The sequence below is a fragment of the Nycticebus coucang genome, chromosome 4, assembly GCF_027406575.1.
Source record: "Nycticebus coucang isolate mNycCou1 chromosome 4, mNycCou1.pri, whole genome shotgun sequence".
In the NCBI taxonomy this organism is placed as follows: domain Eukaryota; kingdom Metazoa; phylum Chordata; class Mammalia; order Primates; family Lorisidae; genus Nycticebus; species Nycticebus coucang.
Genome location: NC_069783.1, coordinates 103,485,252 through 103,499,148, shown reverse-complemented (window position 1 = coordinate 103,499,148; position 13,897 = coordinate 103,485,252). Strand labels below are relative to the sequence as shown.

The 13,897-nt window shown below is 38.5% G+C and overlaps 1 protein-coding gene and 1 pseudogene across 4 annotated transcripts in view; both read right to left on the bottom strand.

Annotated features, from left to right (window-relative positions):
• CCDC138 (coiled-coil domain containing 138) overlaps positions 1–13,897 on the bottom strand; it is a 171,823-nt gene that overhangs the window by 79,992 nt on the left and 77,934 nt on the right. For all 4 annotated transcript variants that reach the window (XM_053589055.1, XM_053589056.1, XM_053589057.1 and 1 more), the window contains one exon: positions 7,488–7,604. In XM_053589055.1, coding sequence (XP_053445030.1) covers positions 7,488–7,604 — 117 coding nt within the window. The remainder of the gene's footprint in view (positions 1–7,487; positions 7,605–13,897) is intronic.
• Positions 11,302–13,749, bottom strand: LOC128583404 (40S ribosomal protein S3a-like; annotated as a pseudogene).

Below are 13,897 nucleotides of genomic sequence, written 5' to 3'. Positions count from 1 at the left end.
AATTCTCAACAAAATCCTAGCCAATAGATTACAGCTTATAATTAAAAAAGTCAGGCGGCACCTGTATCTCGGTAGGTAGGGCGCCAGCCCCATATACCGAGGGTGGAGGGTTCAAACCCACCCCCGGCCAAACTGCAACCAAAAAATAGCTGGGCATTGTGGCGGGCGCCTGTTGTCCCAGCCACTCGGGAGGCTGAGGCAAGAGAATGGCCTAAGTCCAGGAGTTGGAGGTTGTTGTGAGCTGTGTGAGGCCACGGCACCACACCGAGGGCCATAGGATGAGACTCTGTCTCTACAAAAAAAAAAAGTCATACATCATGATCAAGTAGGCTTCATCCCAGGGATGCAAGGCTGGTTTAACATATGCAAGTCCATAAACGTTATCCACCATATTAACAGGGGCAAAATTAAAGAAAATATGATCCTCTCAATAGATGCAGAAAAAGCATTTGATAAAATCCAGCATCCTTTTCTAATTAGAACACTGAAGAGTCTAGGCATAGGTGGCACATTTCTAAAACTGATTGACGCTATCTATGGCAAACCCACAGCTAATATTTTACTGAATGGAGTAAAACTGAAAGCTTTTCCTCTTAGAACTGGAACGAGACAAGGTTGTCCTCTGTCACCTTTACTTTTCAACATAGTGCTGGAAGTTCTAGCCAATACAATTAGGCAAGACAAGGATATAAAGGGAATCCAAATGGAAGCAGAGGAGGTCAAACTCTCCCTCTTTGCTGATGACATGATCTTCTACTTAGAGAATCCCAAAGACTCAACCACAAGACTCCTAGAAGTCATCAAAAAATACAGTAATGTTTCAGGATATAAAATCAATGTCCACAAGTTAGTAGCCTTTGTATACGCCAATAGCAGTCAAGATAAGAAGCTAATTAAGGACACAACTCCCTTCACCATAGTTTCAAAGAAAATGAAATACCTAGGAATATACCTAACGAAGGAGGTGAAGGACCTCTATAAAGAAAATTGTGAAATCCTCAGAAAGGAAATAGCAGAGGATTTTAACAAATGGAAGAATATACCATGCTCATGGATGGGCAGAATCAACATTGTTAAAATGTCTATACTTCCCAAAGCAATCTACCTATTCAATGCCATTCCTATCAAAATACCAACATCGTACTTTCAAGATTTGGAAAAAATGATTCTGCGTTTTATATGGAACCAGAAAAAAACCCATATAGCTAAGGCAGTTCTTACTAATAAAAATAAAGCGGGGCATCAGCATACCAGATTTTAGTCTGTACTACAAAGCCATAGTGGTCAAGACAGCATGGTACTGGCACAAAAACAGAGACATAGACACTTGGAATCGAATAGAAAACCAAGAAATGAAACTAAAATATTACAACCACCTAATCTTCCATAAACCAAACAAGAACATACCTTGGGGGAAGGACTCCCTATTCAATAAATGGTGTTGGGAGAACTGGATATCCACATGTAAAAGACTGAAACTGGTCCCACACCGTTCCCCACTCACAAAAATTGATTCAAGATGGATAAAGGACTTAAATTTATGGCATAAAACAATAAAAATCCTCAAAGAAAGCATAGGAAAAACACTGGAAAATATTGGCCTGGGGAAAGACTTCATGAAGAAGACTGCCATGGCAACTGCAACAACAACAAAAATAAACAAATGGGACTTCATTAAACTGAAAAGCTTCTGTACAGCCAAGGAGACAACAACCAAAGCAAAGAGACAACCTACACAATGGGAAAGGATATTTGCATATTTTGAATCAGACAAAAGCTTGATAACTAAGATCTATAGAGAACTCAAATGAATCCACATGAAAAAAGCCAACAATCCCTTATATCAATGGGCAAGAGACATGAATAGAACTTTCTCTAAAGATGACAGACGAATGGCTAACAAACATATGAAAAAATGTTCATCATCTCTATATATTAGAGAAATGCAAATCAAAACCACCCTGAGATACCATCTAACCCCAGTGAGAATGGCCCACATCACAAAATCTCAAAACTGCAGATGCTGGTGTGGATGTGGAGAGAAGGGAACATTTTTACTCTGCTGGTGGGACTGCAAACTAGTACAACCTTTCTGGAAGGAAGTATGGAGATACCTTAAAGCACTCAAGCTAGACCTCCCATTAGATCCTGCAATCTCATTACTGGGCATCTATCCAGAAGGAAAAAAATCCTTTTATCATAAGGACACTTGTACCAGACTGTTTATTGCAGCTCAATTTACAATCGCCAAAATGGGGAAACAGCCTAAATGCTCACCAACCCAGGAATGGATTAACAAGCTGTGGTATATGTATACCATGGAATACTATTCACCTATTTAAAAAAATGGAGACTTTACATCCTTCGTATTAACCTGGATGGACGTGGAAGACATTATTCTTAGTAAAGCATCACAAGAATGGAGAAGCATGAATCCTATGTACTCAATTTTGATATGAGGACAATTAATGGCAATTAAGGTCATGGGGAGCAAGGAAAGGCAGAGGGAAGGAAGGAGGGAGGAGGGTGGGGCCTCGGTGTGTGCCACACCTTCTGCGGGCAAGACATGATTGCAAGAGGGACTTTACCTAACAAATGCAATCAGTAATCTGGCTATTGTACCCTCATGAATCCCCAACAATAAATAAAAAAAAAAAAAGAAAGAAATTTCAGACTTAACCATTCAACAATTGGATTTAATAGACATCTACAGAACAGTTTATCCTAACAAAATTGAATACACATTCTTCTCATCCGGCCATGGAAGATCCTCCAAAATTGATCATATCTTAGGTCATAAGTCTAACCTCAGCAAATTTAAAAGAATATAAATTATTCCTTGCTTTTTCTTGGACAGTCATGGAATAAAAGTTGAACTCAGAAGAGGGACTATACCTAATAAATGCAATCAGTGTAACCCGGTTTATTGTACGCTCAATGAATCCCCAACAATAAAAAAAAAAAGTTGAACTCAGTAACAAGAATCTGCATACTCATACAAAAACATGGAAATTAAATAACCTTATGCTAAATGATAGCTGGGTCATAGACGAGATTAAGAAGGAATTTGGAACAAAATGATAATGAAGACATGAATTACCAGAACCTCTGGGATACTGCAAAAGCAGTTCTAAGAGGGAAATTTATAGCACTGCAAGCCTTCCTCAAGAGAACCAGAAGAGATGAAATTAACAACTTAATGGGACATCTCAAGCAACTGGAAAAGGAAGAACATTCCAATCCCAAACCCAGCAGAAGAAAAGAAATAACCAAAATTTGAGCAGAATTAAATGAAGTTGAAAACAAAAGGATTATATAACAGATCAACAAATCAAAAAGTTGTTTTTTTGAAAAGGTGAATAAAATAGATAAACCTTTGGCTAAGCTAACCAGGAAAAAAAGAATAAAATCTCTAATTTCATAAATCAGAAACGACAAAGACAAAATAACAACAGACTCCTCAGAAATTCAAAAAATCCTTAATGAATATTACAAGAAACTTTATTCTCAGAAATATGAAAATCTGAAGGAACTAGACCAATACTTGGAAGCACGCCACCTTCCTAGACTTAGCCAGAATGAAGTGGAAATGTTGAATAGGCCTATATCAAGTTCTGAAATAGCATCAACCATACATAATCTCCCTAAAAAGAAAAGCCCGGGACCAGATGGCTTCACATCAGAATTCTACCAAACCTTTAAAGAGGAACTAGTACTGATATTACTCAACCTGTTCCAAAATACAGAAAAAGAAGGAAGACTACCTTATACGTTCTATGAAACAAACATCACCTTGATCCCCAAACCAGGAAAAGACCCAACAAGAAAAGAAAACTATAGACCGTTATCACTAATGAATACTGATGCAAAAATATTCGACAAGATCCTAGCAAACAGAATCCAGCAACACATCACACAAATTATACAACATGACCAAGTTGGTTTTATCCCAGGGTATCAAGGCTGGTTCAATATACGTAAATCTATAAATATAATTCAGCACATAAACAATTAAAAAACAAAGACCATATGATTCTCTCAATTGATGGAGAAAAAGCTTTTGATAATATCCAGCATCCTTTAATGATCAGAACACTTAAGAAAATTGGTATAGAAGGGATACTCCTTAAACTGATAGAGGCCATCTACAGGAAACCCACAGCCAATATCCTATTGAATGGAATTAAATTGAAATCATTTCCACTCAGATCAGCAACCAGGCAAGGCTGCTCATTGTCTCCAATGCTTTTCAACACGGTAATGGAAGTCTTAGCCATCACAATTAGGCAGGAAAAGGCTATCAAGGGTATCCATATAGGGTCAGAAGAGATCAAACTCTCACTCTTCGCAGATGATATGATTTTATGTCTGGAAAACACCAGGGATTCTACTACAAAACTCTTAGAAGAGATAAAGGAATACAGGATACAAAAAGAGCGTCTCAGGATACAATATCAACACTCGTAAATCTGTAGCCTTTATATATACCAACAACATTCAAGCTGAAAAAACAGTCAAGGACTCTATTCCTTTCACAATAGTGCCAAAGAAGATGAAATATTTGGGAGTTTATCTAACAGAAGACATGACAGAGCTCTATAAAGAGAACTATGAAACTCTAAGAAAAGAAATAGCTAAAGATGCTCACGGTTGGGAAGAATCAACATTGTTAAAATGTCCACATTACCCAAAGCAATATACAACTGATTTAAAAATATACAATTTTAATGCAATCCCTATTAAAGCTCCACTGTCATACTTTAAAGACATCGAAAAAAATAATACTACATTTTATATGGAATCAGAAAAAAACTTGAATAGCCAAGACATTAATCAGAAATAAAAACAAAGCAAGAGGAATCATTCTATCAGACCTCACATTATACTATAAATCGATAGTGATCAAAATTGCTTGGTACTGGCACAATAACAGAGAGGTAGATGTATGGAACAAAATAGAGAACCAAGAGATAGATGAACTCAGCTATTTACCGTTATTTGATCTCTGATAAGCCAATTAAAAACATTTGTGGGGAAAAGATTCCCTATTTAACAAATGGTGCTCGGTGAACCGGCTGGCAACCTATAGAAGACTGAAACTGGACCTACGGCTTTCACCATCAACTAAGATAGACTCTCACTGGATTAAAGATTTAAACTTAAGGCATGAAACTATAAAAATACTAGAAGAAAGTGCAGGGAAAACAGTTGAAAAAATCGGCCTGGGTAAATATTTTATGAGGAAGACCCCCTGGGCAATTGAAGCAGCATCAAAATACACTACTGGGATCTGATCAAACTAAAAAGCTTTTGCACAGCCAAGAGCACAGTAAGTAAAGCAAACAGAGAACCTTCAGAATGGGAGAAGATTTTTGCAGGTTATGCTTCTGACAAAGGTCTGATAACCAGAATCTATAGAGAACTCAAACTAGTCAATAAGAAAAGAATAAATAACTACATTTGTATGTGGGCAAAAGACTTGAACAGAAACTTCTCTGCTGAAGACAGGCGCATGGCCTACAAACACATGAAAAAATGCTCATCATCCTTAATCATCAGAGAAATGCAAATCAAAACCACTTTGAGAACCACTTTGAGATATCATCTAACCCAAATAAGATCAGCCCACATCACAAAATCCCAAAGCCAGAGATGTTGGCGTGGATGTGGAGAAAAGGGAATACTTCTGCATTGCTGGGGGGAATGCAAACTAATGTGTTCCTTTTGGAAAGATGTTTGGAGGTCAGTTAGGGATCTAAAAATAGAACTGCCTTTCGATCCTTCAATGAACCTCTACTAGGTATATATCCAGAAGACCAAAAATCACTTTGTAACAAAGATATTTGCACCAGAATGTTTATTGCAGCTCAATTCATAATTGCTAAGTCATGAAAGAAGCCCAAGTGCCCATCGACCCATGAATGGATTAATAAATTGTGATATATGTACACCATGGAATATTATGCAGCCTTAAAAAAGATGGAGATTTTACCTCTTTCATGTTTACATGGATGGAGCTGGAACATATTCTTCTTAGCAAAGTATCTCAAGAGTATCCAATGTACTCAGCCCTACTATGAAACCAATTTATAGCTTTCATATGAAAGCTATAACCCAACTATAGCCCAAGAAGAAGAGGAAAAGGGTGGGGGAGGATGAGTGGAGGGAGGGTAATTGGTGGGACCATACCTTCGGTGCATTTTACAAGGGTACATGTTAAATTTACTAAGTGTAGTGTATAAATGTCTTAACACAGTAACTAAGAAAATGTGGTAAAGACTATGTTAACCAATTTGACGAAAATATTTCAAATTGTATATAAAACCAGCACATTGTACCCCATGATTGCGTTAATGTACACAGGTATGATTTCAAAAGATTAAAAAAATTAAAAAGACAACACCAAAGAAAACTTCAAATATTGAGTTAAAAATCTAAAAAAGAATTCAGGAATTTTATGCATATGTCAAACAGTTATAGGACACTAATGAATGAAATTAGAGTTCTAAAAAAATGGAGAGAAATTTCCCCTTCCTGAAGACTCAACACAGTAAAGATGTCAATCCTCAAATTGATACAAGGGTGTCAACTGCTTATCTGTGGTGTCGGGTATCACAAAATGTATGCATGGTCCTTTATCTTTTGCTGATCAGCTTTCTTTAGTGCTTGTGTATTTAATGTGTGGTCCAAGACAACTCTTATTCTTCCAATGTGTATCAGAAAAAAGGTTGGACACTCCTGAACACAAGTTTAATGCAATTCCTATCAAAATTCCAGCAAGTTGGCTCAGCACCTGTGGCTCAGATGGCTGAGGCGCCAGCCACATACACCTGAGCTGGTGGGTTCGAATCCAGCCCGGGCCCACCAAACAACAATGATGGCTGCAACCAAAAATAGCCAGGCATTGTGGCAGGCGCCTGTAGTCCCAACTACTTGGGAGGCTGAGGCAGGAGAATTGCTTGAGCCCAGGAGTTGGAGGTTGCTGTGATCTGTGATGCCACAGCACTCTACCCAGGGCAACAGCTTGAGGCTCCGTCTCAAAAAGAAAAAAAAAAAATTCCAGCAAGCTATCTTATAGGTAGAGAAAATTAGCCCAGGATGAAGGAGGGACGAGGAGGTGGATTGGAGGGGAGAGGGGAGGTCTGATGGAGGGAGGGTAAACAGTGGAGCCACACCTATGGTGCATATTGCAAGGGTACATGTCATCTCTATTAAGCATAGTGTATAATGTTTTAACACAATAATTAAGTAAATGAGGTGAAAGCTATATTAACTAGTTTGATGTAAGCATTCCAAATTGTATTTAAAATCAGCACATTGTACCCCATAAATGCATTAATGTATACATGATCTATGTGTTTATGACTTACTAAAAAAGAAAAATAAAGAGCACATACTCAAAACAAAAAAATTACAAAACAACTACATCAAAAGAAATAATATTGAGCAGAGTATTACTTAAAGATTGATTCCTATTAATCAATTACCTGTGTTCCAGCGTCTAGCTGTCTTAGTGACCAATATATAAATTTTACAAAAGGCTCGTGAAGTTTTACATTCACAAATGGCATCCACTGTAGCTGCTCTGTCATCATAGGCAAAAGCTAAAGATAAAATAATGGAAAATAGGCATATTATTTTTAGATATCTGAAATCAATTACCACAATTTTCTAAAAATTATATTTAAAGAAAAAAGAAGAGTTCTGTAACAAAAAATCTTCACTTTAAAATCATATGTAATACAATCTGGCAACATGTATTTGAAATTTTAAATATGTATTTCCTTTCATCCAGCAATAGCATTGTCTACTTTAAGATTAACCTATTATACAAAGACAGTCTCTGAACCTTAAATGGTTCAATTTAAGATATATATATATATATACACACACGCACATATACATAACTATTAAAAATAATAACCTAGATTTCCATTTATTGCCATGGCATATTCTGGTGTGAAAAAAGCTAGTTACAAAAGAGCAAATGTCAATTACAGTAGAAAAGAGATATATGAAAGAATCTGAAAAAAAAGCTTGAAGAGATAGTATCAAGATGACTGACTAAACACAGATAGTATATGCCTCCTCCTCAAAATAATATGATAGATAACATTTTGAACATATCATGAAAGAAAGAAGGCCTGGATTTACCAGAGGAGTAACAGGAAGAACCAAAAGCATGGACAGGGTTCAAAGCTTACCTGGCTGGGGACTGGGTGAGAGGCAGGAGAAGCTCCTGGACTTGGGGAAACAGTAAGATAGAAACCCACAGGGCTCCACACTCCAAAACAGGGTTTTACGGTCTTGGCTATGAGAGAGTATTTTGACTCATGCATGCCCTGGGCCTAACATAGGGAGCTGCCTAGAGGTTTCACAGAGACATTGTTCCAGAAAGGGAACCCATACAAAATCCCACCTGGGCCTCCAGTGCCTCCAGCTGGGCACCAATTTAAGAGTGTTAAGAGCATCTACAGACATGATTGCTGCTGCTACATTACTCTTAGGAAAAAGGATACTGGGGGCTCCCACGCAATCCTGGGAAGGAACCCATCACGCTGCTGTGGGCTGCTCTTGAGACTGAGTCATGAGCAATTTGCACACTCCACTCAGCTTCCTGCCTACATAGCTTGCTCGAAAGGGCCTCTCCCTCTTTGGTGGTAGGCCCAACATGCCATTTTTGAGAGCTGTGCCCTGATCTTGAGCCAAGTTTGAGTAAAGTCTGGGCTGACAAACTACAACTGCCATCTTACCCTAGAGGGACAAGAAACCAGGCTCTCCTGGATATATCCCCACCACCTGGTAATCACCTGCTATGAGTCCAAAGCTTCTTCCATATGCTGCTTGCCTGGAAGAGGCCCCGCCCTCTCTGGTAGCAGACTCAAGGTACCATTTTCAGAGTTTAACTCTGGGTTGCACGGGGTTGCACCCAGCCCTTGGGCCAAGTTTGGGTTGATGCTATGGCAGCTGCTACTACTAAGCCAAGGAGAGACACCTAGAAGCCAGCCTCTCTTACATAGACCTAGGACAAAAGCCATGCAACAGGATGCTATGAGAATGAGTAACAAGTGGACTGTACTTTCCACAACTTCTTGCCCATGTTTCATGCCTGAGCAAGGCCCCCTCCACCCCAGCCCCAGGCCCACAGATGGCACCACTTTTAGACTGTAATGTTAGGCTGTGCCCTGCCACCTGGCAAGTTTAAGGCAACACAGCTGCAGTGGCCACTTGGCTGTAAAAGGACAGGACCGACCAAACTCTACTAAAACACACTTAGAACCATACCCACTACCCTGCTACAGGCAGCTGTGGAGCTAGGGACTAGCTTGGTCAACCCACTGCAGCTACCAGCTACCCTTTGAGTCTCAGGAGGGTGCTCTCCCGCCATTACCCACATCAAAAATGCTGCCCAGGGGCCTGATAATCTTCCCAGACACCTGGCCCACTGCAACGACTACCAACCCCTGAACAAGCCACCTAGAGGCTCAGGAATTGGGCCTCCAAAACCACTGACACTGGTGCTCAGGGTTTAAAACAAGGCACACTCAGCCCCACCAGGGCCCATAGACTAGCTCAACTGGCATCCAAATCCCTATAAAATCTTGACCACAACCTCAATTAATAATCATATCCTAAGCCACCAAGGGAATCACAGATACTACTGACTCTGTGGTACTGTTGAAAAAAATCATATAAAGATCACACTACAGCAGGCACACAAATCAAAGCCACAATGTCCTACTCAACCAACAACATACATACATCTTCAGAAAAATTCTCCTGTGAAAGCAATTTCAAAAAACTCAGAAGTGGCTATTAACCAGATGCACAGATATAAATGGAAGAACAAAGAAAATGTGACAAAGCAAGGAAATATACCACCAAAGGACCAGAACAACGTCCAACAACAGATCCTGTGGTGTTACACATATGTATTGGTTTTCATCCACAGTCCTTATGGAGATTCGTAACTCCCATAATCCTTGTTATAATGTTGGGGCATTTTAGGCCTCAAGAGCAGGCCTCAGGAGATACAATCTCTCTCTGCGCTTTTCCTAACTTCCTTTCATTTGCCCAAGGCAGGATTCTAATATGATTATGGCTCAAAAGACTCTCATTGGAGAGACCATCCTGCCCCCTATCCTGGGGGAAAGAATGCTACACTGTGAGGCCAGGAGGAATCTGAATAGACAGGCAGTGTGGGGTTAGATTATGCGCTTTTTGCCTAATCACAATTCTACGTGGTTGTCAATCATGCCTATATAATGAAGCTGCCATGGAAAATGCAGAGGACTAGGTTTGAAGAGCTTCTGGACAGCTGAACATGAGGAAGGTGGTGGGCCTAGGCAGGGCATAGAAACTCCATGCCCTTTTCCCCATACCTCCTTCTATGCATCTCTTCATTTTAATCTTTTGTAATATCTGTTATAATAAAACAGTAAATGTGTTTCCAACATCTGTGAGTCACTCCAACAAATTAATCAAACCCACGGAGAAAGGGGGTCATGGGAAACCACAACTTAAAGCGTTGTCAGAAGTTCCATAGTCCAGGACTTACAACTAGTGTCTGGGGGAGGGGGGTTGGGAACTGATCCCCTATCCCTAGCATCTGACTTATTTTCAGGTAGATAAGTCTTGGAACTGAATTAGAACACAAGCAGCTGTTGTCCGCTGTTTGGTGTGTGTAGAAGAACTCCACATTTGGTCACAGAAGTCCTCTGTGTTACTATTATGGAGTTTAGAGGAAAGCACGGTTTGTGTGTGTATGTTTCCCAAAGCAGATTCCAATGAAAAAAGAACTTGAAATGCCAGATAAAGAATTCAAAATATTGACTTAAAAGGAGCTCAATGAGATGCAAGAGAAATCTGAAAACCAATACAAAGAAATCAGAAAAACAATTCAGAATAGAATGAGAAATTTACCAACGACAAAGATATCTTTAAAAAGATTCTGGAACTGAAAGTCATTAAAGAAAACACAAAGTAGCTTCAAGAATAGACTGGACCAAGCAGAAGAATTAATCTTAAAATTTGAAGAAAAGTCTTTTGAAATAATCCAGACAAAAATAAAGAAAAAAGAATTAAAAAGAAAGTTTTCGAGACTTCTGGGACTGGGATTACATAAAGTGACCAAACTCATGAATTATCAGTATTCCCAAGGGGAAGAGAAATTAAAAATTGTTTAGATAATCTGTTTAAAGAAATAGTTAAAACTTCCCACGTCTAGCAAGGGAGTTAGACATCCAGACACAGGAGTCCCACTGATCCCCTGGCAAATATTAATACACTGCAAAAAGGACTTCACGTCAGCATATTATATTCAGAATGTCTAAAAATCAAAGTAATCAACGTGAAATAAAGAATTTTAAAATTAGCAAGAGAAAAGCCTCTAGTTGCCTATAAATGAAACCCCATAGGACAAACAGCAGACTTATCAACAGAAACCATACAAACCAGAATAACATTTAAGAAAGCACTGAAAGAAAAAAAACTGGCAGCCTGGAATTATTTAGTTATTTTATTTAACTTTATTTCAATAGATTTAGGGAGTACAAGTGGAGTACGTGGATGAATTGAATAGTGAAGAAGTCAGGGCTTTTAGTGTACCTGTCACCTAAATAATATACACTGTACTCAAAAGGTAACTTTTTATCCCTGAGCCACCTTTGACCATCCCCCTGACTCTCTAAAGTCTATTACACCACTGTGTGGAACCATCGTCATTTATGTGACTATATGTGAGCACATGTAGTTAAATATTGCTGTTCCTGAGATACTTAGGATTACGGCTTCCAGTTCCATCCAAGGTGCCGTAAAAGATATTCTTTCATTATTTTTGATGGCTGAGTAGTATTCATGGAAGATACATATTTCCCACCACCACCACCACCACATTTTCTTTATCCACGCAACAGTTGATGGGCACTTACAGTGAAGCCATATCATTGCAATTGTGAATTATGCTGCAATGAACATACAAGTGCATGTGTCTTTTTGACATGAAAGTTCTTCTTCTTTGGGTAGATACACCTAGTAGTGGGACTGCTGTTTTCCACAGAGGTTATACTAATTTACATTCCCACCAACAGTGTGTAAGTATTCTCTTTACAAGTAAATCTGAGCCAGCATCTATTATTTTTGACTTTTTAATAATGGCCATTCTGACAGGGGTAGGATGGCATCTCACTGAGGTTTTAATTTGCATTTCCATGATGATTAGTGATGGTGAGCATTTTTTCATGTATTTATTGGCCATTTGTATATCTACTTCTGAAAAATGTCTGTTCATGTCTTTTTGCCCACTCCTTCTTGGTATGTTTGAGTTGTACATACTGGATATTATAGTCTTTTGTCAGATGTAGAACTTGTGAATATTTTCTCCCATTCTGTAAGTAGTTTACTTACTCTGCTGGTTTCTTTTGCAGTGCAGAAACAGTTTAGTTTAATTAAGACCCATATATTTATTTCGGTGTTTTTGTATGTTTTGGGGGGGGGGGTGGTGGGTCTTAGTTAAAAATTTTTGGCCTAAGCCAGTGGATTCTAAAATATTTTCTAGGTTTTCTTCTACAACTTTTATGGTATCAGGTCTTATGTATAAGTCTTTAATTAATTTTTGTGTATGGTGAGAGATAGGAATTTAGTTTCATTCAGCCAAGAGTTTTATATCCTATGAGAACAACCTTCGTAAATGAAAGAGAAATAAAGTCTTCCCAGGCAAATAAACACTAAGGGAATTACTATACCAGTCTTATGGAAAATGGTCAAAGAAGTCTTAAACATGCAAATAGGAGGTTGATATTCACCATCATGAAAATATAAAATCCATAGGTCTTATAAAACAAATCATACAAAAGAGGAAGAAAGGAATCAAATAGCAACATGATAGAATTTCATCAAATCAAAAAGACAGAAAAAGAAAGAAAGAATTTATGAAGCCCACATACCAATATTACCCTGGGAAATAAATGTGTTACATGTTCCATTTAAAAGATACAAATTGGCAGAATGGATTAAAAAAACACGATCCACCTATATGCTACTTTAAGGAAACCGACCTTATCTATAAAGACATACATACACTGAAAGTAAAGGAGTGACAAAAGATATTCTGCACCTTTCTGTCATGATTTCCATCATTTTCTTCCAGATTTGGCAAACATGTTGGTGCTGGACATAAGAGGTCTTCTGTATCTGATTGTTGGTGTTTTTTAGTAAAGCCAACACAGAACAGATGAAGCAAATAACCATCAGTAGTCTTAACATCAGCATGAGCTTCAATCATAGTTTGTCATTTTTTAACCATAGAACACATTTCATCATGAGTAAGACCCATGCCATGGAAGATAGGCAGTTTTTGCCCAGAACATCTTCAGTAATCAGCGTGAATTTTTTTGTTGTTGTTGTTGCAGTTTGGCAGGGGCAGGGTTTGAACCCGCCACCCTCAGTATATGGGGCCGGCGCCTTACCAACTGAGCCACAGGTGCCGCCCATCAGCGTGAATTTTCTAAATGCAACTTCAGCATTCTGCAGATCAGCAAGACTCACTTCAAACACATGACCTTTGAGGCCATCAGATACAATTTTGGTTCCTTGACTCCTGGTGACTAGCGTTTTCCCAACATTTCTTATATTGAACATAGCAGGTGCCTTCACATCATACCAATCTTTCTTAGAAAATGGATCAACCACTTTCTTCTTTGCTCCTTTTTTACCACCTTTCGTAAGGCGGTTGTTCTTGCCAATCACCATGATGGTACTCAGAGAGCCAAAAGGTTGTGCAATTTTTTAGTTGGTTTTCTTGTATATAGACAGGAGAATAGTTGATGTAAACACCAAAACAGATAAAATTCTAAACAAAGGTATATTTGTTTCCTATTGCTGCAATAATATTTAAATA